This window comes from Pleurodeles waltl, chromosome 3_1 (genome assembly GCF_031143425.1).
Source record: "Pleurodeles waltl isolate 20211129_DDA chromosome 3_1, aPleWal1.hap1.20221129, whole genome shotgun sequence".
NCBI classification, from domain to species: domain Eukaryota; kingdom Metazoa; phylum Chordata; class Amphibia; order Caudata; family Salamandridae; genus Pleurodeles; species Pleurodeles waltl.
The window spans coordinates 14,502,538-14,526,747 of NC_090440.1; the positions used below are offsets into that span (position 1 = coordinate 14,502,538).

General features: G+C 55.4%; 1 protein-coding gene across 3 annotated transcripts in view; it reads right to left on the bottom strand.

The window, feature by feature from the left end:
* Positions 1–18,109, bottom strand: part of F2 (coagulation factor II, thrombin) — a 162,204-nt gene extending 144,095 nt beyond the window's left edge. Inside the window, exons 1-2 of one of the 3 annotated variants that reach the window (XM_069221692.1) lie at positions 17,943–18,109; positions 4,751–4,911 (exon numbers count right to left, since the gene is read on the bottom strand). In XM_069221692.1, coding sequence (XP_069077793.1) covers positions 4,751–4,911; positions 17,943–18,093 — 312 coding nt within the window. In that variant the 5' untranslated portion in view covers positions 18,094–18,109. Of the gene's footprint in view, positions 1–4,750; positions 4,912–16,935; positions 17,022–17,268; positions 17,368–17,942 lie in introns of those variants that run through there. The other 2 variants (XM_069221694.1, XM_069221695.1) reach the window with 2 other exon arrangements.
* Positions 18,110–24,210: the final 6,101 nt, after the last annotated feature.

Genomic DNA, 24,210 nt, shown 5'->3' on the forward strand with positions numbered 1-24,210 from the left:
GCTTGTAGAGCGATACCTTCACTCTGAAGTGAGATCTCGGGCTATTGGCAAAGCTTGGGGGTCCTCAGGGTTTGCCTAGGTCAGTCCAGTGGTCAGTCCAGGGGGAGGCCAGCTGCTGCTAGCAGCAGGCGTGGGGGTTGAGTTTCAAGGATGGGAGCCCCTTGAAGCTCACTGCCAGGGCAGTGCACATTCCTGAGGGAGAGGGTGTTAGCTCTCCACCCAGGAAGGGCATTGTCTTACAAACCGGAGAGGCAGGGCTCTCCCCTAAGGTTTGTATATTGGCTGTCTGGAGATGGCAGCTGGATAGGACCAGTCAGCAACCATGCATGGATAGGTAACTTTTGCAGGGCACACCTCTGAGGTGACCCCTGGGTACATTTTATAATAAATCCAGTACTGGTACCAGTCTGGATGTATAATTCTGAGTTGTTTGATACCAATCAACCCAATGTTCAGAGTAGCCATCATGTAGCGGAGAAACTCGTGTTGACCAGCGTCCAGCACATGTATTAAAATGGCTGCTCTGTTCACTCACTATATCCCAGGTTTTGCAAGGTCATGGTGGGGGCATACTGCTCATGCAGCTATGCCCTCACATATAGTATAGAGCACCCTGCCTTAGTGCTGTAAGACCTGCCAGAGGGGTGTCTTACCGATAGTAAATGCATTGTATGGGGGGACAGGGCACACAGAGAGTGTGCCATGTTGGGGTTGTGTTTTAGGTTTGCACCAGGGCACTCAGTCTGCAATGGCAGTGCTGGGTGCATCTGGATGCATGGCCCCAGAGGGTGGCATAATCAGTGCTGCTGCCCTCAGGGGGCCTACCCATAGTACCCATGCCCTGGGCACATATGTGCCCACATACTAGGGACATATAGTGGCATCTAAGGGTGTATCCAATTGTGCCAATGCATCACGACAGATATAGGGAAAGAGCCCTAGCCCAAGGAACCTGGTTAGCAGGGGCCCGGGCACTACAATTTCTAGGACACATCAACATCAGGCAAAAAGTTGGGGGATAACCATGTCAAAAAGAGGCCTTCTTTCAGAAACACATGAAATTGGTAAATGCTTTATGTAATACAGAAATCCTCAAAGTGAAAGCGTTTCTCCCGACACCGTGGGAAAGCCGATACTACATTATTCACTGCACTCGGGAAAACTCAAACCATAATGCTCTGCAGGGCATTTCTTGCTCATAACTTAAGCCTGTGGTGGTCCTAGGATAATGAGACCACCTACAAAACATTCACCGCGACACTGGGTCCCCACAATAGGATAGTGGGGAACCCAAACTAATAACCCCTCCCACCATTCAGTGTCTTTAAGCACTTTCATGGCTGGAACATTTGTTTACAGCTGGTAATAGCTCGTGTTTTAATGGCCTTGTTTGTAATATCATTGCAGTAGGCCTGCTACCCCTGAAAATGTGTAATACACAATGCTCTCTAGAGGCTAAATATATAGTTACTTGCCCATGTTTCTTACAATGTTATTTTCATTGTGGTGTCCTGTAGGGGCTGTTCTAAGAATTACAGTCATATCAACGTACTAACCCATAATGCTTTGCAAGGCATTACTTTCACAAAATGTTTTACTCATAACAGCATGCGGTGGCCCTCGGACAACGGGACCACAATCAAAACATTGACCACAATGTGCTCTTTCTGTCTATATCATCTCTGGGTCCCAACACTATGTTAGTGGGAACTCCAAAATAATAACCCCTACCACCAGTCATTATCTCTTTAAGCTCTCGCATGGGGGGGGGCTTTTGTTTACAGCTGGAAGAAATTATGTTTTATGGGAATTGTTTGTAATTTCATTGTAATAGACCTACTAACCTTGAACGTGTGTAATGCATTACTCCCTCCAGGCGATAAATGTATGGTTGCATTGCATTACTTTCTCCTGTTCTTTTTTCATGTGGTTATGCTCTATAAGGGCTGACTTTATGGTTACTTGACCCAGAGGCACATTTACGAGCCCCTAGCGCCCCCTTGTGCCACGTTAGCTTCATTTCTTTACGCTAATGTGGCGTTAAGGAGGCATTTTTGCTGCACCATTATTTGCAATGTGGCGCAATGCATGGATTGCGCCACTCTGTAACCCCTTGTGCCACATTATGCCTGCGCCAGGCATAATGTATGCAAAGGGAGTGTTCTGGCTCTAGGAAGCCCGCAACAACGGCACATTGAAATTTAGAAGATTTGGCGTTATTTTTAACGCCTGTTCAAAGCAGACGTTAAAATGACGCACCCATAGTAAGCTATGGGTCTCCTTGCTCTGTGCTGCACTAGGGTAACACTTTTTGACGCTAGTGCAGCAAGGTGCCACAATAGCATCAATAATTCTGATGCTGTAGGCCTAACGACCACCATGGTACGCCTTATCATAAATATGTTGTTAGGTGCCGGTAGGGGGGAATGCAAGAAAAGTGGAGCATCATCTGTGATGCACCATCAGCCTGTGGTGGTCCTAGGACAATGGGACCACCTTCAAAACGCTCTTTCTGTCTACATCATCTCTGGGTCCCCACACTAGGTTAGTGGGAACCCCAAAATAATAACTCCTCCCACTATTCAGTGTCTTTTCAGCTTTCTAATGGCTAGAACTTTTGTTTTACAGCTGGGAGAAGTTGTGTTTTAAGGCTTAGTTTGTAATATCATTGCATTAGGCCTACTAGCTCTAAAAATGCCCTCTAGGCACTAAGTATATGGTTACACTGCATTACTTTCTCTGTTTTGGTCGAGCATAAGCGTTCAACCTCGTTTATGCTTTTAGTATACTTCTTACGGCTTAAAGTGAATTCATTTGTTGGTTGCAGTGTCCTTTAAAAATTCTTGCTCTCTATTGGTCAGTTCAGACTTTTTCTGCCTCCTTATTCTGTTTCAGAGCTGTGACCAACTACTGTATTATTCTGTGACAAACTTTTCTTGTTATTTCTTTGTTGCTCCCCTTTCACTGTGAGTGTTTTAGGCTGGTAGCTGTCTGTGTTTTTTTGCAGCACTCCCTTCCTCCCACCTCCTCCCATGCCGCTGATATTTGTTTTGGCTTTATTCCAGTGCTGTCCTTGTTTACTGCTGGCTCCTAAAATAAGCTTATTTACAAAAGAAACCCATTGGCCCTCATTACAACCCTGGCAGACGATGGTATTTTGGAGAAAGGTACTGCCAACAGGCTGGCGGTACCTTTACCCAAAATATGACATTGGCGGTTTGGCTCCGGCAGCAGCGTCCGCCAGAAGAACACCGCCAGTCTACCGGTGTGGCGCTTCTGCTGGCAGCAGCGCCACCTTACCGCCGTCCGCCGGCATGACTGAGGCCGGAATTCCATTCCGCCAGCCTTCTAGTGGAATTCCGGCTATGGTCATACTATGGCAGACGATAGGTAGCCGCAATGACGGAGTTTTGGCAGCCGTTGCCGCGGTGGTAGGGGGTCATTACCGCCGTTGACATAATGAGGGCCATAGTCGTTAACGTAGCTAAACCTAGAAGCAATGATGTGAAACTTGTTTTGCCTCGCAGAGGCTCTCTCTCCAGGGCCCCTCCCTGCCAGCGCTCAGGACATCGCACAGGCATTGCTTATCTCCTTTATTGGGGCCATAAAACTTCTCAGGCTGTTCTGCTTTTGTTAACTTCATTAGAGCTTTAGTGAAATCTCTTGCAAGAGTTTTTATTCTGTTAAAAAAAAGGAAAATACTTTTCCAGTCTTATGTTCCAATTTCTGTTCAGACGTTTCTGATATCAGTAGGCACCAGTGACCACCAAAATATAGCAAGAAAAGACAAAATTATGAGACAGGGTTAACCACTTTATATGGCAAGAAAAGTCCAGTTCTGAATTTACAATGCCAATAGCACTGACTCACGAAAATGTGAGACCTATTGCATTGCAAATGCTTGTTTTTTCATGGGGTTATGCCCTCTAGGGGCTTACAGTATGGTTACATGCCCATGTTTCTTACAAATTATATTTTTGTTGTGGTGCCCTCTAGGGGCTGTTTTACGATTTACAGTCTAATGCCAAAAGTTTATTTCTGATAAAGGTTTATATGATAATTGTATATGTTTTAATAATCTCTCCTTATTACAGTTATGACCATGATTCAGGCCAACTTAACATCCTTATTACACTATGACTGTTTGAACACTCTTGATATGTTTGGGTGACCCTTCCAGCTTATTTCTTCTCTGTGGCTGTCTTCTGGTGGAGGGTGCTGAAGGTGCTGTTCTATTGGAATTAGCATGGCAGATTTAAATTAGGAAGCTAAATGGCAACATTTTCATGTTCTGCTGCAGATAGAGGAAGAAAGCAAATGGAAGTGCTTTAGTTATATGCAGGGCCACTGGAATTATGTGGCAGGGAAAGACCAAATTATGAGGCAGGGCTGACCAATTTATGTGGCAAGAAAAGTCCAGTTATAAATTTACAATGCCAATAGCTCTAACTCAAGCAAATGCGAGACCTATTGCATTGATAAGTATATGGAATTATAAAATACTGCTCTAAACTGAAAGACAGTCACAAAGCACCACCATGTGGGCGACTGTCGCACCTAAGTGCCAGTGTTTAGAAATAAGTGCCAGTGCTGAGTGCCTGCAAACACCGGCACAAATTTAGAATTGCTTCCCACCCTCCTTGAAACAGTGTGTGCTTTCAAATGTTTTATCCAAGAGTTTCTTTCTGCACCCCCCTGCTGCCACCAATTTAAAAAGGTGAGTATATGTCTGCCCTCAGAGCCCCCTCACCGCCTTGTCCTTGGAGTCGTCTATCTCGAAAGCCTCCTCATAGCTGCAGATCTCCTCCAGACATTCCCGCTCCAGGTTCCCGGGTTTCAGCTCCTCCAGGAAGCTGTTTGCCCTCCGGGAGCGCTTCAGCACTGACTGGGCCTGGCGGGCATCGAGGAACACTGTGGGGAGGCAGAGAGAGCAGTGAAAGGGTCAGCCAATCAGCTGGGAGAAAGAGAAAGTGGTCACTGAGCAGGGAGCAAGAGAGGGCGGTCACTGAGCCAGTCAATGAGCAAGAGAAGGCGGTCACTGAGCCAGTCACTGAGCACAGAGCAAGAGAGAGAGCGGTCACTGAGCCAGTCACTGAGCAGGGAGCAAGAGAAGGTAGTCACCGAGCCAGTCACTGAGCACACAGCAAGAGAGAGAGCGGTCAATGTGCCAGTCACTGAGCAAGAGAAGGTGGTCACTGAGCCAGTCACTGAGTAGGGAGCAAAAGAGGGCAGTCACTGAGCCAGTCACTGAGCAAGAGAAGGCAGTCACTGAGTCAGACACTGAAAACAGAACAAGAGAGAGAGCGGTCAATGAGCAACTCACTGAGCAAGAGAAGGCGGTCACTGAACCAGTCACTGAGCGGCAGTCACTCAGCCAGTCACTGAGAAAGAGAAGGCGGTCACTGAGCCAGTCACTGAGCACAGAGCAAGAGAGAGAGCGGTCAATGAGCCAGTCACTGAGCAAGAGAAGGTGGTCACTGAGCCAGTCACTGAGCAGGGAGCAAGAGAGGGCGTTCACTGAGCCAGTCACTGAGCAAGAGAAGGCAGTCACCGTGCCAGACACTGAAAACAAAACAAGAGAGAGAGCGGTCAATGAGCCACTCACTGAGCAAGAGAAGGCGGTCACTGAACCAGTCACTGAGCAGGGAGCATGAGAGGGCGGTCACTGAGCCAGTCACTGAGCAAGAGAAGGCGGTCACTGAGCCAGTCACTGAGCACAGAGCAAGAGAAAGAGCGGTCAATGAGCCAGTCACTGAGCAAGAGAAGGTGGTCACTGACCCAGTCACTGAGTAGGGAGCAAGAGAGGGCAGTAACTGAGCCAGTCACTGAGCAAGAGAAGGCAGTCACTGAGCCAGACACTGAAAACAGAACAAGAGAGAGAACGGTCAATGAGCCACTCACTGAGCAAGCTAAGGCGGTCACTGAACCAGTCACTGAGCAGGGAGCAAGAGAGGGCGGTCACGGAGCCAGTCACTGAGCAACAGAAGGCGGTCACTGAGACAGTCACTGAGCACAGAGCAAGAGAGAGAGCGGACAATGAGCCAGTCACTGAACAGGGAGCAAGAGAGGGCGGTCACTGAGCCAGTCACTGAGCAAGAGAAGGCAGTCACCGAGCAGGGAGCAAGAGAGAGGGCAGTCACTGAGCCATTCACTAAGCAGGGAGCAAGAGAGGGTGGTCACTGAACCAGTCACTGAGCAGAGAGCAAGAGAGGGGGGTTACTGAGCAGGGAGCAAGAGAGAAGGCGGTCACTGAGCCAGTCACTGAGCAACAGAAGGTGGTCACTGACCCAGTCATTGAGCAGGGAGCAAGAGGGAGGGCAGTCACTGAGCCAATCACTGAGCAAGCGAAGGTGGTCACAGAGCCAGTCACTGAGCAGGGAGCAAGAGAGAGGGCGGTCACTGAGCCATTCACTAAGCAGGGAGCAAGAGAGGGTGGTCACTGAGCCAGTCACTGAGCAGAGAGCAAGAGAGGGGGGTTACTGAGCATGGAGCAAGAGAAGGTGGTCACATAGCCAGTCACTGAGCAGGGAACAAGAGAGAAGGCAGTCACTGAGCCAGTCACTGCTGAACAAGAGAGGTGGTCACTGACCCAGTCACTGAGCAGGGAGCAAGAAAGGGCGGTCACTGAGCCAGTCACTGAGCAAGAGAAGGTGGTCACAGAGCCAGTCACTGAGCAGGGCGCAAGAGAGAGGGCGGTCACTGAGCCATTCACTAAGCAGGGAGCAAGAGAGGGCGGTCACTGAGCCAGTCACTGAGCAGAGAGCAAGAGAGGGGCTTACTGAGCATGGAGCAAGAGAGGGAGGTCACTGAGCCAGTCACTGACCAGGGAGCATGAGATGGCGGTCACTAAGCCAGTCACTGAGCAAGAGAAGGTGGTCACTGAGCCAGTCACTCAGCAGGGAGGAAGAGAGAGGGAGGTCACTGAGCCAGTCACTGAACAAAAGAAGGTGGTCACTGATCCAGTTACTGAGCAGGGAGCAAGAGAGAGCGCAGTCACTGAGCCAATCACTAAGCAGGGAGCATGAGAGAGGGGTCACGAGCAAGAGAGAGAGTGGTCACTCAGCCATCACTGAGCATGGGACAAGAGACAGCAGTATCAGAACCAGTCACTGAGCAAGAGAAGGTGGTCACAGAGCCAGTCACTGAGCAGGGAGCAAGAGAGAGGGAGGTCACTGAGCCATTCACTAAGCAGGGAGCAAAAGAGGGCGGTCACTGAGCCAGTCACTGAGCAGGGAGCAAGAGAGGGGGGTTACTGAACATGGAGCAAGAGAGGGTGGTCACTGAACCAGTCACTGAGCAAGAGAAGGCGGTCACTGAGCCAGTCACTGAGCACAGAGCGAGAAAGGGTCAATGAGCCAGTCACTGAGCAGGGAGCAAGAGATTGCGGTCACTGAGCCAGTCACTGAGCAAGAGAAGGTGGTCATATAGCCAGTCACTGAGCAGGGAGCAACAGAGAAGGCGGTCACTGAGCCAGTCACTGAACAAGAGAAGGTGGTCAATGACCCAGTCACTGAGCAGGGAGCAAGAGAGAGGGCAGTCACTGAGCCAATCACTAAGCAGGGAGCAAGAGAATGAGTAGTCACGAGCAAGAGAGAAGGTGGTCACTGAGCCAGTCACTGAGCATGAAGCAAGAGAGAGCAGTCACAGAGCCAGTCACTGAGCCAGAGAAGGTGGTCACAGAGCCAGACACTGAGCAGGGAGCAAGAGAGAGGGCGGTCACTGAGCCAATCACTAAGCTGGGAGCAAGAGAGGGCGGTCACTGAGCCAGTCACTGAGCACAGAGCAAGAGAGGGGGGATACTGAATATGGAGCAAGAGAGGGCGGTCACTGAGCCAATCACTGAGCAAGAGAAGGTGGTCACAGAGCCAGTCACTGAGCAGGGAGCAAGAGAGAGGGCGGTCACTGAGCCAATCACTAAGCAGGGAGCAAGAGAGAGGGGTTACTGAAAATGGAGCAAGAGAGGGCGGTCACTGAGCCAGTCACTGAGCAAGAGAAGGCGGCCACTGAGCCAGTCACTGAGCACAGAGCAAGTGAGAGAGCGGTCAATGAGCCAGTCACTGAGCAAGAGAAGGTGGTCACTGACCCAGTCACTAAGCAGGGAGCAAGAGGGAGGGCAGTCAGTGAGCCAAACACTGAGCAGGGAGCAAGAGAGAGAGTGGTCACGAACAAGAGAGAGAGTGGTCACTGAGCCAGTCACTGAGCATGGAGCAAGAGAGAGCAGTCACAGAGCCAGTCACTGAGCACAGAGCAAGAGAGAGAGCGGTCACTGAGCCAGTCACTGACAATGGAGCAAGAGAGAGAGGTAGGTCACGAGCAAGAGAGAAAGTGGTCACTGAGCCAGTAACTGAGCATGGAGCAAGAGAGAGCAGTTACAGAGCCAGTCACTGAGCATGGAGCAAGAGAGAGTGGACACTAAGCCAATCACTGAAGGCGAGTCACTGAGAATGGAGCAAGAGAAAGCGGTCACAGAGCCACTCATTGCAGGTGAGTCACTGAGCATGGAGCCACAGCGAGCGGTCACAGACCCAGTCACTGCAGTCGAGTTACTGATCATGAAGCAAGAGAGAGCAGTCACTGAGCCAGTCACTGAGCCAGTCACTGCCAATGAGGGCGAGTCACTGAGCATGGAGCCACAGCGAGCGGTCACAGAGCCAGTCACTGCATGCGAGACACTAAACATGAAGCAAGAGAGAGCGGTCACTGAGCCAGTCACTGAGCAGGGAGCAACAGAGAGTGGTCACTGAGCCAGTCCCTGCAGTTGAATAATGGAGCATGAAGCAAGAGAGAGCGCTCACTGAGCCACTCACTGAAGGCGTGGTGTGGGCAAGTAACTGAGCATGGAGCAAGAGAGGGCGGTCACTGAGCCAGCCACTGAGCAGAGAGCAAGAGAGACAGCGATCACTGAGGAAGTCACAGCAGGTGAGAGTGAGTCACTGAGCATATAGCAAAAGAGAGCGGTTACTGAGCTAGTCATGACAGGCAAGTCACTGAGCATGGAGCAAGAGAGAGTGGTCACTGCAGGGGAGGGCAAGTCACTGAGCAAGGAGCAAGAGAGAGTGGTCACTGCAGGGGAGGGCAAGTCACTGAGCAAGGAGCAAGATAAAGCAGTCACTGAGCCACTCACAGACCAGGGAGCCAGAGAGAGGGATCACTGAGCCAGTCACTGAGTAGGAAGCAAGAGAAAGCGGTCACTGAGCCAGCCACTGAGCAGGAAGTAAGAGAGGGTGGTCACTGAGCCATTCACTGTGAGCCAATCACTGAGCATGAAGCAAGATAGAGCAGTCACTGAGCCAGCCACTGAGCAGGGTGCAAGAGAGGGTGGTCACTGAACCCATCACTGAGAGCCAGTCACTGAGTTGGGAGCAAGAGAGAGCAGCCACTGAGCCAGCCACTGAGCAGGAAGCAAGAGAGGGTGGTCACTGAGCCATTCACTGTGAGCCAGTCACTGAGCATGAAGCAAGATAGAGCAGTCACTGAGCCAGCCACTGAGCAGGGTGCAAGAGAGGGTGGTCACTGAACCCATCACTGAGAGCCAGTCACTGAGTTGGGAGCAAGAGAGAGCAGCCACTGAGTCAGTCATAGACCGGGGATCAAGAGACAGCAGTCACTGAGCCACTCACTGCCAGTCAGTCACTGAGCATGAAGCAAGATAGAATGGTCACTGAGCCAATCACAGAGTGAGGGCCAAAACAGAGCAGTCACTGAGCCAGTCACTGAGCAGGGAGCAAGAGAGAGCGATCACTGAGCCAGTCACTGACAGCCAGTCACTGAGCATGAAGCAAGATAGATCGGTCACTGAGCCAATCACAGAACGGGAAGCAAGAGAGAGCGGTCACTGAGCCGAGAGTAAGAGAGAGCGGTCACTGAGCCAATCCTTTCCAGACAGTCACTGAGCATGAAGCATGATAGAACGGTCACTGAGCCAATCATAGAGCGGGGAGTAAGAGAGAGTGGTCACTGAGCCAGTCACTGCAGGCGAGTCACTGAGCCTGAAGCAAGATAGAGCGGTCACTGAGTCAGTCACTGAGAGGGAACCTAGAGAGAGTAGTCAATGAGCCAGTCACTGCAAGCCAGTCACTGAGCAGGGAGGAAGAGAGAGCAGTCACTGAGCTAGTCACTGCAAGCCATTAACTGAGCGAGGAGCAAGAGAGAGTGGTCACTGAGCTGGTCACAGAGCGTGGAGCTAGAGATATAGATCACCGAGCCAGTCACTGAGTGGCGAGCCAGGGAGATAGGTCACTGAGCAGAAAGCTAGAGAGATAGGTCGCTGAGCCAGTCACTGAGCGGGGAGATAAGAAGATAGGCCACTTAGCCTGTCAGCGACAGCAGTCACTGAGATAGACAGGGTGAATCAGCAATTGAGCGGGGAGTAAGAGAGAGCAGCCATTGAAACTTTAATTGAGCAGGGAGTGAGACAGTATTCACTGGAAGAGCCATGGAATGCCTTCACTGAGCTAGTCACAGAGGAAGACAAAGTGGTCACTGCGAGCCCGCAAGAGTAGTCATTGAGGAAGTCAATGTGGGGCAGTCACTGAGTGGGAGCAATAGTGAGCAGTCACTGCAAGCTATCAACTGAGAACGAGTTACTGAGAACAATCATCTGCGAGACAGTCACTGGAAAACAGTCACTGAATGTGAATCATTGTGTCACTGCAAATCAATCATTGAAATTAATCAGTGAGACTCAGATGCCGCAAACCACTCACTTCAAACCAGTCACTGAGAACCAAACACTGTGAACTAGTCACTACCAACCCCTGAAAACAAATCACCAGTGAATACAAATAATTCCCTTTAAAGTAATAACTGACTACAGTCACTGTAGACCAGTCACTGCAAACCCATCACTGCAGATCAGTCACTGCAAACCCATCACTGCAGATCAGTAACGGCAAAACCATCACTGCAGGTCAGTCACTGCAAACCCATCACTCCAGATCAGTCACTGCAAACCCATCACTGCAGATCAGTCACGGCAAACCCATCACTGCAGGTCAGTCACTGCAAACCCATCACTCCAGATCAGTCACTGCAAACCCATCACTGCAGATCAGTCACGGCAAACCCATCACTGCAGGTCAGTCACTGGAAACCCATCATTGCAGAATAGTCACTGCAAACCATCACTGCAGATCAGTCACCAAAAAGGTATCACTGGAGATCTGTCACTGCAAACCCTTCACTGCAGATCAGTCACTGCAAACGCATCCATGCAGATCAGTCACTCCAAACCCATCACTGCAGGTCAGTCAATGGAAACCCATCACTGCAGATCAGTCACTGCAACCCATCACTGCAGATCAGTGACTGAAAACCCATCACTGTAGGTCAGTCACTGCACACCCATCACTGCAGATCACTCACTGTAAATGCATTACTTCAAGCAAGTCACTGCAAACCAATCACTGCAGATCAGTCAATGCAAAGCCATAACTGCAGATCAGTCACTGCAAACCCATCACTGCAGATCAGTCACTGCAAACCCATCACTGCAGGCCAGTCAATGGAAACCCATCACTGCAGATCAGTCACTGCAACCCATCACTGCAGATCAGTGACTGAAAACCCATCACTGCAGGTCAGTCACTGCACACCCATCACTGCAGATCACTCACTGTAAATGCATTACTTCAAGCAAGTCACTGCAAACCAATCACTGCAGATTAGTCACTGCAAACCCATCACTGCAGATCAATAACTGCAAACTCATCACTGCAAATCAGTCACTGCAAAACCATCACTGCAGATCAGTCACTGCAAGCTCATCACTGTAGATCAGTCACTGCAAACCCATCACTGCAGATCAGTCACTGAAACCTCATCACTGCAGATCAGTGATTGCAAACCCATCACTGCAGATCAGTCACTACAAACGAGTCAGTGCAGATCAGTCACTGTAAATCCATCACTTCAGATCAGTCTCTGCACACCAATCAGTGCAGATCAGTCACTGCAAACAATCAGTGCAGATCAGTCACTGCAAACCCATCACTGCAGGTCAGTCACTGCAAACTCATCAATGCAGATCAGTCACTGCAAACTCATCACTGCAGATCACTCACTGCAAGCTCATCACTGCTAGTCAGTCACTGCTAAGCCATCACTGCGGATCAGTCACTTCAAACCCATCTTTGCAAATCAATCACTGCATACCCATCACTGCAGATCAGTCACTGCAAACCCATCACTGTGGATCACTCACTGCAAACCCATCAATGCAGATCAGTCACTTCCGATGCATCACTGCAGATCAGTCACTGTGAAACAATCATTGCAGAACAGTCACTGCAAACCCATCACTGCAAATCCATCACTGCAGATCAATCACTGCAAAAGCATTTTTTCAAGCCATCACTGCAAACCAATCACTGCAGATCAGTCACTGCGGGCCAATCACTGCAGATCAGTCACTGCAAATGCATCACTGCAGATCAGTCACTCCAACATCACTTCAGATCAGTCACTGCAGACCCATCAAAGCAGATCAGCCACTGCAAACCCATCACTGCAGATCAGTCACTGCAAACGCATTAGTTCAAGCCATCACTGCATCAATCACTGCCGATCGTCACTGCAAACCCATCACTGTAGATCAGTCACTGCAAACCTGACACTGCAAATCAATCACTGCAAAACCATCACTGCAAATCAGCCACTGCAAACCCATCACTGCAGATCAGTCACTGCCAATGCATCACTGCAGATCAGTCACATCAAACGCATCACTGTAGATCAGTCACTGTGAAACAATCACTGCAGATCAGTCATTGCAAATCCATCACTGCAGTTCAGTCACTGCAGACACATTACTTCAAGCCAGCCACTGCAAACCAATCATTGCAGATCAGTCACTGCGAACCCATCACTGCAAAACCATCACTCCAGACCTGTCACTGCAAACTCATCACTTGAGATGACTCATTGCAAATGCATTTTTTCAAGCCATCATTGTGAATCAATCACTGCAGATCAGTCACTGCGAGCCAATCACTGCAGATCCGTCACTGCAAACGCATCACTACAGATCAGTCACTGCAAAAACATCACTTCAGATCAGTCACTGCAAACCCATCACTGCAGATCAGTCACTGCAACCCCATCACTGCAGATTAGTCACTGCAAACCAATCACTGCAGACCCATCACTGCAGATCATCCACTGCAAACTCATCATTGCAGATCACTCACTGCGAATGCATTACCTCAAGCCAGTCACTGCAGACCCATCACTGCAGATCAGCCACTGCAAACTCATCATTGCAGATCACTCACTGCGAATGCATTACCTCAAGCCAGTCACTGCGAACCAATCACTTTAAGTCAACTAATACAAACCAACCACTGAGAGCCACACGTCCCTCTCCTGTCCATCACAACACCTTCTCCTGCCAATCACAACATCCTCCCTTGTCCATCACAACAATCTCCCCTGTCCATCACAACACCCTCTCCTGCCCATCACAACAACCTCCCCTGTGCATCACAACACCCTCTCCTGCCCATCACAACAACCTCCCCTGTGCATCACAACACTCTCTCCTGCCCATCACAACAACTTCTTATATCTATCAGAACATCCTCTCTTGTCCATCATAACACCCTCTCCTGTCCATCACAACTCCGTCTCCTGCCCATCACAACACCTTGTCCTGTCCATCACAACACCCTCTTATATCTATCACAACATCCTCTCCAGTCCATCACAACATCCTTCGCTGTCCATCACAACACCATCTCCTGCTCATCACAACACCCTCTCCTGTCCATCACAACACCCACCCTCTCCTGGCTACCACAACACCTTCTCCTGTCCATCACAACACCCTCTCCTGCTACCACAACACCCTCTCCTGTCCATCGCAACACCCCCTCCTGCCCATCGCAACACCCTCTCCTGTCCATCACAACAACCCCCTCTGTGCATCACAACACCCTCTGCTGTCCATCACAACAAACTCTCCTACCCATCACAACACCTTCTTATATCTATCACAACGTCCTCTCTTGTCCATCACAACACATTCTCCTGTCCATCACAAAAAAACTCTTCTGTCCAACACTGTGAGGGGCCTTCACTGGTGGGCTGTGTGAGGAGCTGGCACTTGTGGGCAGTGTGAGGAGCTGGCACAGATGGGCAGTGTGAGGAGCTGGCACAGGTGGGCAGTATGAGGGGCTGGCACTTGTGGGCAGTGTGAGGAGCTGGCACAGGTGGGCAGTGTGAGGAGCCAGCACAGGTGGACTGTGTGAGGAGTTGGCACAGGTGGGCAGTGTGGAGAGCTGGCACAGATGGGCAGTGTGAGGAGCCGGCACAGGAGGCAGTGTGAGGAGCCGGCACAGGTGGGCAGTGTGGAGAGCTGGCACAGATGGACAGTGTGAGGAGCCGGCACAGGAGGCAGTGTGGAGAGCTGGCACAGATGGGCAGTGTGAGGAGCCGGCACAGGAGGCAGTGTGAGGAGCCGGCACAGGTGGGCAGTGTGGAGAGCTGGCACAGATGGGCAGTGTGAGGAGCCGGCACAGGAGGCAGTGTGAGGAGCCGGCACGGGTGGGCAGTGAGAGATGCTGGCACAGGTGAGAAGTGTGGGGAGCTGGCACAGGAGGCAGTTTGAGGAATTGGCACAGGTGGGCAGTGAGAGGAGCTGGCACAGGTGGGCAGTGTGATGAGCCGGCACAGGAGGCAGTGTGAGGAGCTGGCACAGGTTAGAAGTGTGAGGAGCCGGCACAGGTGGGCAGTGTGAGGAGCTGGCACAGGAGGCAGTGTGAGGAGCCGGCACAGGTGGGCAGTGTGAGGAGCTGGCACAGGTGGGCAGTGTGAGGAGCTGGCACCGGTGGGCAGTGTGGGGAGCCGGCACAGGTGGGCAGTGTGGGGAGCTGTCACAGGTGGGCAGTGTGGGGAGCTGTCACAGGTGGGCAGTGTGAGGAGCTGGCACTGGTGGGCAGTGTGAGGAGCCGGCACTGGTGGGCAGTGTGAGGAGCCGGCAAAGGAGGCAGTGTGAGGAACCGGCACAGGAGGCAGTGTGAGGATCTGGCACAGGAGGCAGTGTGAGGTGCTGGCACAGGTGAGAAGTGTGGGGAGCTGGCACAGGTGGGAGTGTGGGGAGCTGGCACAGGTGGGCAGTGTGAGGAGCTGGCACAGAAGGGCAGTGTGAGGAGCTGGTGCAGGTGGGCAGTGAGAGGAGCTGGCACAGGTGGGCAGTGTGAGGAGCTGGCACAGAAGGGCAGTGTGAGGAGCTGGCACAGGTGGGCAGTGTGAGGAGCTGGCACAGAAGGGCAGTGTGAGGAGCTGGCACAGAAAGGCAGTGTGAGGAGCCGGCACAGGTGGGCAGTGTGAGGAGCTGGCACAGGTGGGCAGTGTGAGAAGCTAGCAGTGATGGGAAGCTGGGACTTGTAGACAGTGTAGGGGCTGGAACTAGCAGGCACTGTGAGGAGCGGGGGAACTGGTGGGTAGAGTGTGGGGCTAGCACTAGTGAGGCAAATGCTGAGTCAGCACCGGTGGGCAGTGCAAGGAGCTGGCACTGGCGGATGGAGTGAGGAGATGCCCCTCGTGGGCATTGTGAGGACCTTGCACTGGTGTGAAGTGTGAGCAACTGGCAGTGGTAGGCAGTGCCAGGAGCTGGCAGTGGTGGATAGTGTGAGGAGCTGTCACTAGTAAGCCCTATGACCAGTCACCACTCTGCAAGGAGCTGGATCTGATGGGTAGAGTGAGGCGATGTCACCAGAGGGCAGCGTTACAAGCTGGAAATAGTGAAAGGTGCAAGGAGCCATCACTGGTGAGTCGTGCACTAGTGAGCCGTGTGACAGGAGCTGAAGATGTAAAGAGAGAGCACAGGTGGGCAGTGCCAGGACCTGGCACAGGTGGGCAGTGTGAAGAGCTGTCACAGAAGGGCAGTGTGAGAAGCTGGCACAGGTGGGCAGTGTGGGGAGCTGGCACAGGTGGGTAGTGTGAAGAGCTGGGACCAGTTGGCAGTGTGAAGAGCTGGCACAGGTGGGCAGTGTGGGGAGCTGGCACACGTGGGTAGTGTGAAGAGCTGGCACCAGTAGGCAGTGTGAGGAGCTGGCACAGGTGAACGGTGTGAGAAGCTGGTACAGGCGGGCAGTGCCAGGAGGGCATCACTTACCATTGGCAGAGAGGACCACGGGAAGGAGCCATGTCAGCAGCAGGGTCCCGGGCAGGAGGCGTCCCCTTTAGTCCATGGTCAGCAGTGACTGTCACAGATGGGCAGTGTGAGGTGCTGGCATAGGTAGGCAGTGTGGGGAGTTGGCACAGGTGGGTACTGTGAAGAGCTGGCACCGGTTGGCAGTGTGAGGAGTTGGTAGAGAAGGTCAGTGTTAGGAACCAGCACTGATGGGTAGTGTGACGAGCTGGCAGAGGTGTGCAGTGTGAGGAGCTCGAACAGGAGGGTACTGTGAGGAGCTGTCACAGGTGGGCAGTGTGAGGAGCTTAAACAGGTGGGCAGCGCCAGGACCTGGCACAGGAGGCAGTGTGAGGAGCTGGCACAGGAAGTAGTGTGAGAAGCCGGCACAGGTGGGCAGTGCAAGAACCTGGCAAAGGTGGGTAGTTTGAGAAGCTGGCACAGGTGGGCAGTGCCAGGAGGGCACCACTCCCCATCGGCAGAGAGGACCAGGGGCAGGAGCCATGCCAGCAGCAGGGCCCCGGGCAGGAGGCCTCCCCTCCAATCCATGTGCAGCAGTGACTGTCACTGGTGGGCAGTGTGCAGAGCTGGCACAAGAGGCAGTGTGAGGAGCCGGCACAGGTGGGCAGTGTGAGGAGTTGGTACAGGTGGGCAGTGTGGGGAGCTCGCACTGGTGGGCAGTGTGAGAAGCCAGCACAGGTGGGCAGTGCCAGGACCTGGTACAGGTGGGCAGTGTGAGGAGCTGTCACAGAAGGACAGTGTGAGGAGTTGGTACAGGCGGGCAGTGCCAGGAGGGCATCACTTACCATTGGCAGAGAGGACCACGGGAAGGAGCCATGTCAGCAGCAGGGCCCCGGGCAGGAGTCGTCCCCTCCAGTCCATGGTGCAGCAGTGACTGTCACAGGTGGGCAGTGTGAAGAGCTGGCACAAGAGGTAGTGTGAGGATCCGGCACAGGTGGGCAGTGTGAGGAGTTGGTACAGGTTGGCAGTGTGGGGACATGACACTCGTGGCCAGCGTGAGGAGTTGTCACAGGTGGGCAGTGTGAGGAACTGGCACAGGTGGGCAGTGTGGGGAGCTGCACAGGTGGGAAGTGTGGGGAGCTGGTACCGGTGGGCAGTGCCAGGAGGGCATCACTTACCGTTGGCAGAAAGGACCAGGGGCAGGAGCCATGCCAGCAGCAGGGCCCCGGGCAGGAGGCCTCCCCTCCAGTCCATGGTGCAGCAGTGACTGTCACTGGTGGGCAGTGTGAGGAGCTGGCACAGGAGGCAGTGTGAGGAGCCGGCAGAGGTGGGCAGTGTGAGGAGTTGGTACAGGTGGGCAGTGGGAGGAGCTGGCACTGGTAGGCAGTGTGAGGTGCCGGCACAGGTTAGAAGTGTGAGGAGTTGGTACAGGTGGGCAGTGTGGGTAGCTGTCACAGAAGGGCAGTGTGAGGAGCCGGCACAGGTTGGCAGTGTGGGGGAGCTGGCACAGGTGGGCAGTGTGAGTAGCTGTCACAGGTGGGCAGTGTGGGGGAGCTGGCACAGGTGGGCAGTGTGGGGAGCCGGCACAGGTGGGCAGTGTGAGTAGCTGTCACAGGTGGGCAGTGTGAGGTGCTGGCATAGGTGGGCAGTGTGGGGAGCTGGCACTGGTGGGCAGTGTGAGGAACTGGCACAGGTGAGAAGTGTGGGGAGCTGGCACAGATGGGCAGTGTGAGGAGCCGGCACAGGTGGGCAGTATGAGGAACTGGCACAGGTGGGCAGTGTGGGGAGCTGGCACAGGTGGGCAGTGTGGGGAGCTGGCACTGGGGGGCAGTGCCAGGAGGGCATCACTTACCGTTGGCAGAAAGGATCACGGGCAGGAGCCATGTCAGCAGCAGGGCCCCGGGCAGGAGGCCTCCCCTCCAGTCCATGGTGCAGCAGTGACTGCTCCGAGCACAGGGGTCCGGACTCCGCCAGGTTAATATTGCACTGAGGTGAGGAAACATCCGGACAGGTCACCTGGTGTCAGGGACACAGAGAGCCCTCGCCCCCCTGGACTTGGGGCCCTCCTCCTGCCCCAATCCCCGCTCACAGGGTCTGAGGGGGTGGGCTCTGCCCTCCTGGACCTGGGGCCCTCCCCGCTCACAGGGTCTGAGGGGGTGGGCTCTGCCCCCCTGGACCTGGGGCCCTCCCCCTGCCCAACCCCCGCTCACAGGGTCAGATTAGGAGGGCTCTGCCCTCCCTCTGTCCTTTTAACAAGAACTCTCTGTACCCCGGCCCCAGGGCCCTCCCTGTACTGTCAACCTCAGCGCTCCTTGCCCTAACCCCAGGAGCCCTAATGTCCTCTAAAAGCAGGGCCCCTCGTGTACCCCAACCCCAGGACCCCTTATGTACTCTAACCCCAGGGCCCCTCATGTACCCTAACACCAGGGCCCCTCATGTACCCTAACCCCAGGGCCCCTCGTGTACCCCAACCCCAGGACCCCTCATGTACTCTAACCCCAGGGCCCCTCATGTACCCTAACACCAGGGCCCCTCATGTACTCTAACCCCAGGGCCCCTCATGTCCTCTAACCGCAGGGCCCCCCATGTACTCTAACTCCAGGGCCCCTCATGTACCCTAACTCCAGGGCCCCTCGGCACCCTAACTCCAGGGCCAGTCATGTACCCCAACCCCAAGGACCCTCATGTACCCTAAATCCAGGGCCCTTCATGTATTCTAACCCCAGGGCCCCTCATGTACCCTAACCCCAGGGCCCCTCATGTCCTCTAACCGCAGGGCCCCCCATGTACTCTAACACCAGGGCCCCTCATGTACCCTAACTCCAGGGCCCCTCGGCACCCTAACTCCAGGGCCACTCATGTACCCCAACCCCAGGGACCCTCATGTACCCTAACCCCAGGGCCCCTCATGTACCCTAACCACAGGGCCCCTCATGTCCTCTAACCGCAGGGCCCCTCATGTACTCTAACACCAGGGCCCCCCATGTACCCTAACCCCAGGGCCCCTCATGTACCCTAACCCCAGGGCCCCTCATGTCCTCTAACCGCAGGGCCCCCCATGTACTCTAACCCCAGGGCCCCTCATGTACCCTAACCCCAGGGCCCCTCATGTACCCTAACTCCAGGGCCCCTCGGCACCCTAACTCCAGGGCCCCTCATGTACTTTAACCGCAGGGCCCCCCATGTACTCTAACCCCAGGGCCCCTCGTGTACCCTAACTCCAGGGCCCCTCATGTACCCTAACCCCAGGGACCCTCATTTCCTCTAACCGCAGGGCCCCTCATGTACCCTAACTCCAGGGCCCTTCATGTACTCTAACCCCAGGGCCCCTCATGTCCTCTATCCTCAGGGCCCCTCGTGTACTCCAACCCCAGGCCCCTGATATACCCTAACTCCAGGGCCCCTCGGTACCCTAACCCAGGGCCCCTCATGTACCCTAACTCCAGGGGCCCTCATGTACCCTAACCCCAGGACCCCTCATGTACCCTAACTCCGGAGCCCCTCGGTACCCTAAATTCAGGGCCCCTCGTGTACTCTAACTTCAGGGCCCCTCGTGACTCTACCCCCAGGGCTGTCTCTGTACCCTAACCCCAGACAGTTCCCTGCACTCTAACCCCAGGGCCCCTCACGTACCCTAACCCCAGGGCCCCTCACGTACCCTAAACCCAGTGCCCCTCTAATACGCCAACCACAGGCCCCTCCTGTACCTTAACCCCAGGGCCCCTAATGTACTCCAATCCCTGGGCTCTCCCTGTGCCCTAACTGCAGAGCCCTCTCTGGACCCTAACCACAGGGAGCTAACTGTACACTAACCCCAGGGAGCTCACTGTACCCTAACTCCGGGGCCCCTCAAGTACCCTAACCCCAGGGCCCCTCATCTATCCTAACCCCAGGGTCCTTCATGTTCTCCAACCACAGGGCTCTCCCTGTACCCTAACTACAGAGCAGTGATGGAGGCAGGAGGGCCTGTCAGACTCTAGAGACCACCAGGGTGGGCAGTGGTGGAGACAGGAGGGCCTCAGACTCTAGAGGCCACCAGGGTGGGCAGTGGTGGAGACAGGAGGGCCCCGGGCCCTAGAGGCCACCACGGTGGGCAGTGATGGAGGCAGAAGGGCCTCAAACTCCAGAGCCCACCACGGTGGGCAGTGATGGAGGCGGGAGGGCCTCAGACTCTGGAGGCCACCACGGTGGGCAGTGATGGAGACAGGAGGGCCTCAGACTCTAGAGGCCACCACGGTGGGCAGTGATGGAGACAGGAGGGCCTCAGACTCTAGAAGCCACCACGGTGGGCAGTGATAGAGGCAGGAGGGCCTCAAACTCCAGAGCACACCACGGTGGGCAGTGATGGAGGCGGGAGAGCCTCAGACTCTAGAGGCCACCACGGTGGGCAGTGATGGAGACAGGAGGGCCTCAGACTCTAGAGCCACGGTGGGCAGTGATGGAGGCAGGAGGGCCTCAGACTTCAGAGCCCACCATGGTGGGCAGTGATGGAGGCAGGAGGGCCTCAGACTCTAGAGGCCACCAGGGTGGGCAGTGGTGGAGACAGGAGGGCCTCAGACTCCATGGAGGCAGGAGGGCCTCAGACTCCAGAGCCCACCACGGTGGGCAGTGATGGAGGCAGGAGGGCCTCAGACTCTAGAGGTCACCAGGATGGGCAGTGATGGAGGCAGGAGGACCTCAGACTCTAGAGGTCACCACGGTGGGCAGTGATGGAGGCAGGAGGGCCTGTCAGATGCTACAGACCCCCAGGGTGGGCAGTGGTGGAGACAGGAGGGCCTCAGGCCCTAGAGGCCACCACGGTGGGCGGTGATGGAGGCGGGAGGGCCTCAGACTCTAGAGGCCACCACGGTGGGCAGTGATGGAGACAGGAGGGCCTCAGACTCTAGAGGCCACCACGGTGGGCAGTGATGGAGGCGGAAGGGCTTCAAACTCCAGAGCCCACCACGGTGGGCAGTGATGGAGGCGGGAGGGCCTCAGACTCTAGAGGCCACCACCGTGGGCAGTGATGGAGACAGGAGGGCCTCAGACTCTAGAGGTCACCACGGTGGGCAGTGATAGAGGCGGGAGGGCCTCAAACTCCAGAGCCCACCACGGTGGGCAGTGATGGAGGCGGGAGGGCCTCAGACTCTAGAGGCCACCACGGTGGGCAATGATGGAGGCAGGAGGGCCTCAGACTCCAGAGCCACGTGGGCAGTGATGGAGGCAGGAGGGCCTCAGACTCCAGAGCCCACCATGGTGGGCAGTGATGGAGGCAGGAGGGCATGTCAGACTCTAGAGGCCACCAGAGTGGGCAGTGGTGGAGACAGAAGGGCCTCAGACTCTAGAGGCCACCACGGTGGGCAGCGATGGAGGCAGGAGGGCCTCAGACTCCAGAGCCCACCACTGGTGGCAGTGATGGAGACAGGAGGGCCTGTCAGATTCTAGAGGCCATCAGGGTGGGCATTGGTGGAAACAGGAGGGCCTCAGACTCTAGAGGCCACCATGGTGGGCAGTGATGGAGACAGGAGGGCCTCAGACTCTAGAGGCCACCACAGTGGGCAGTGATGGAGGAAGGAGGGCCTCAGACTCTACGGAGGCAGGAGGGCCTCAGACTCCAGAGCCCGCCACGGTGGGCAGTGATGGAGGCAGGAGGGCCTCAGACTCCAGAGCCCACCACGGTGGGCAGTGATGGAGGCAGGAGGGCCTCAGACTCTAGAGGTCACCAGGATGGGCAGTGATGGAGGCAGGAGGACCTCAGACTCTAGAGGTCACCACGGTGGGCAGTGATGGAGGCAGGAGGGCCTGTCAGATGCTACAGACCCCCAGGGTGGGCAGTGGTGGAGACAGGAGGGCCTCAGGCCCTAGAGGCCACCACGGTGGGCGGTGATGGAGGCGGGAGGGCCTCAGACTCTAGAGGCCACCACGGTGGGCAGTGATGGAGACAGGAGGGCCTCAGACTCTAGAGGCCACCACGGTGGGCAGTGATGGAGGCGGAAGGGCTTCAAACTCCAGAGCCCACCACGGTGGGCAGTGATGGAGGCGGGAGGGCCTCAGACTCTAGAGGCCACCACCGTGGGCAGTGATGGAGACAGGAGGGACTCAGACTCTAGAGGTCACCACGTGGGCAGTGATAGAGGCGGGAGGGCCTCAAACTCCAGAGCCCACCACGGTGGGCAGTGATGGAGGCGGGAGGGCCTCAGACTCTAGAGGCCACCACGGTGGGCAATGATGGAGGCAGGAGGGCCTCAGACTCCAGAGCCACGTGGGCAGTGATGGAGGCAGGAGGGCCTCAGACTCCAGAGCCCACCATGGTGGGCAGTGATGGAGGCAGGAGGGCATGTCAGACTCTAGAGGCCACCAGAGTGGGCAGTGGTGGAGACAGAAGGCCTCAGACTCTAGAGGCCACCACGGTGGGCAGCGATGGAGGCAGGAGGGCCTCAGACTCCAGAGCCCACCACTGGTGGCAGTGATGGAGACAGGAGGGCCTGTCAGATTCTAGAGGCCATCAGGGTGGGCATTGGTGGAAACAGGAGGGCCTCAGACTCTAGAGGCCACCATGGTGGGCAGTGATGGAGACAGGAGGGCCTCAGACTCTAGAGGCCACCACAGTGGGCAGTGATGGAGGAAGGAGGGCCTCAGACTCTACGGAGGCAGGAGGGCCTCAGACTCCAGAGCCCGCCACGGTGGGCAGTGATGGAGGCAGGAGGGCCTCAAACTCCAGAGCCCACCAGGGTGGGTAGAGATGGAGACAAGAGGGCCTGTCAGACTCTGGAGGCCACCAGGGTGGGCAGTGGTGGAGACAGGAGGGCCTCAGACTCTAGAGGCCACCAAGGTGGGCAGTGATGGAGGCAGGAGGGCCTGTCAGATGCTACAGACCCCCAGGGTGGGCAGTGGTGGAGACAGGAGGGCCTCAGGCCCTAGAGGCCACCACGGTGGGCGGTGATGGAGGCGGGAGGGCCTCAGACTCTAGAGGCCACCACGGTGGGCAGTGATGGAGACAGGAGGGCCTCAGACTCTAGTGGCCACCACGGTGGGCAGTGATGGAGGCAGGAGGGCCTCAAACTCCAGAGCCCACCAGGGTGGGTAGTGATGGAGACAGGAGGGCCTGTCAGACTCTGGAGGCCACCAGGGTGTGCAGTGGTGGAGGCAGGAGGGCCTCCGACTCTAGAGGCCACCAAGGTGGGCAGTGTTGGAGACAGGAGGGCCTCAGACTCTATGGAGGCAGGAGGGCCTCAGACTCCAGAGCCCACCACGGTGGGCAGTGATGGAGGCGGGAGGGCCTCAGACTCTAGAGGCCACTACGGTGGGCAGTGATGGAAACAGGAGGGCCTCAGACTCTAGAGGCCACCATTGTGGGCAATGATGGAGGCTGGAGGGCCTCAGACTCCAGAGCCCACCACAGTGGGCAGTGATGGAGGCAGGAGGGCCTCAGACTCTAGAGGCCATCCCAGTGGGCAGTGATGTTGGTGGGAGGGCCTCAAACTCCAGAGCCCACCACGGTGGGCAGTAGTGGAGACAGGAGGTCCTCAGACTCTAGAGGCCACCACGGTGGGCAGTGATGGAGACAGGAGGGCCTCAAACTCCAGAGTCCACCACGGTGGGCAGCGATGGAGGCGGGAGGGCCTCAGACTCTAGAGGCCACCACGGTGGGCAGTGATGGAGACAGGAGGGCCTCAGACTCCAGAGCCACAGTGGGCAGTGATGGAGGCAGGAGGGCCTCAGACTCCAGAGCCCACCATGGTGGGCAGTGATGGAGGCAGGAGGGCCTGTCAGACTCTAGAGGCCACCAGGGTGGGCAGTGGTGGATACAGGAGGGCCTCAGACTCTAGACGCCACCATGGTGGGCAGTGATGGAGACAGGAGGGCCTCAGACTCTAGAGGCCACCAGGGTGGGCAGTGATGGAGACAGGGGGGGCTCAGACTCTATGGAGGCAGGAGGGCCTCAGACTCTAGAGCCCACCACGGTGGGCAGTGATGGAGGCAGGAGGGACTGTCAGACTCTAGAGACCCCCACGGTGGGCAGTGATGGAGGCAGGAGGGACTGTCAGACTCTAGAGACCCCCAGGGTGGGCAGTGGAGGAGACAGGAGGGCCTCAGGCCCTAGAGGCCACCACGGTGGGCAGTGATGGAGGCGGGAGGAC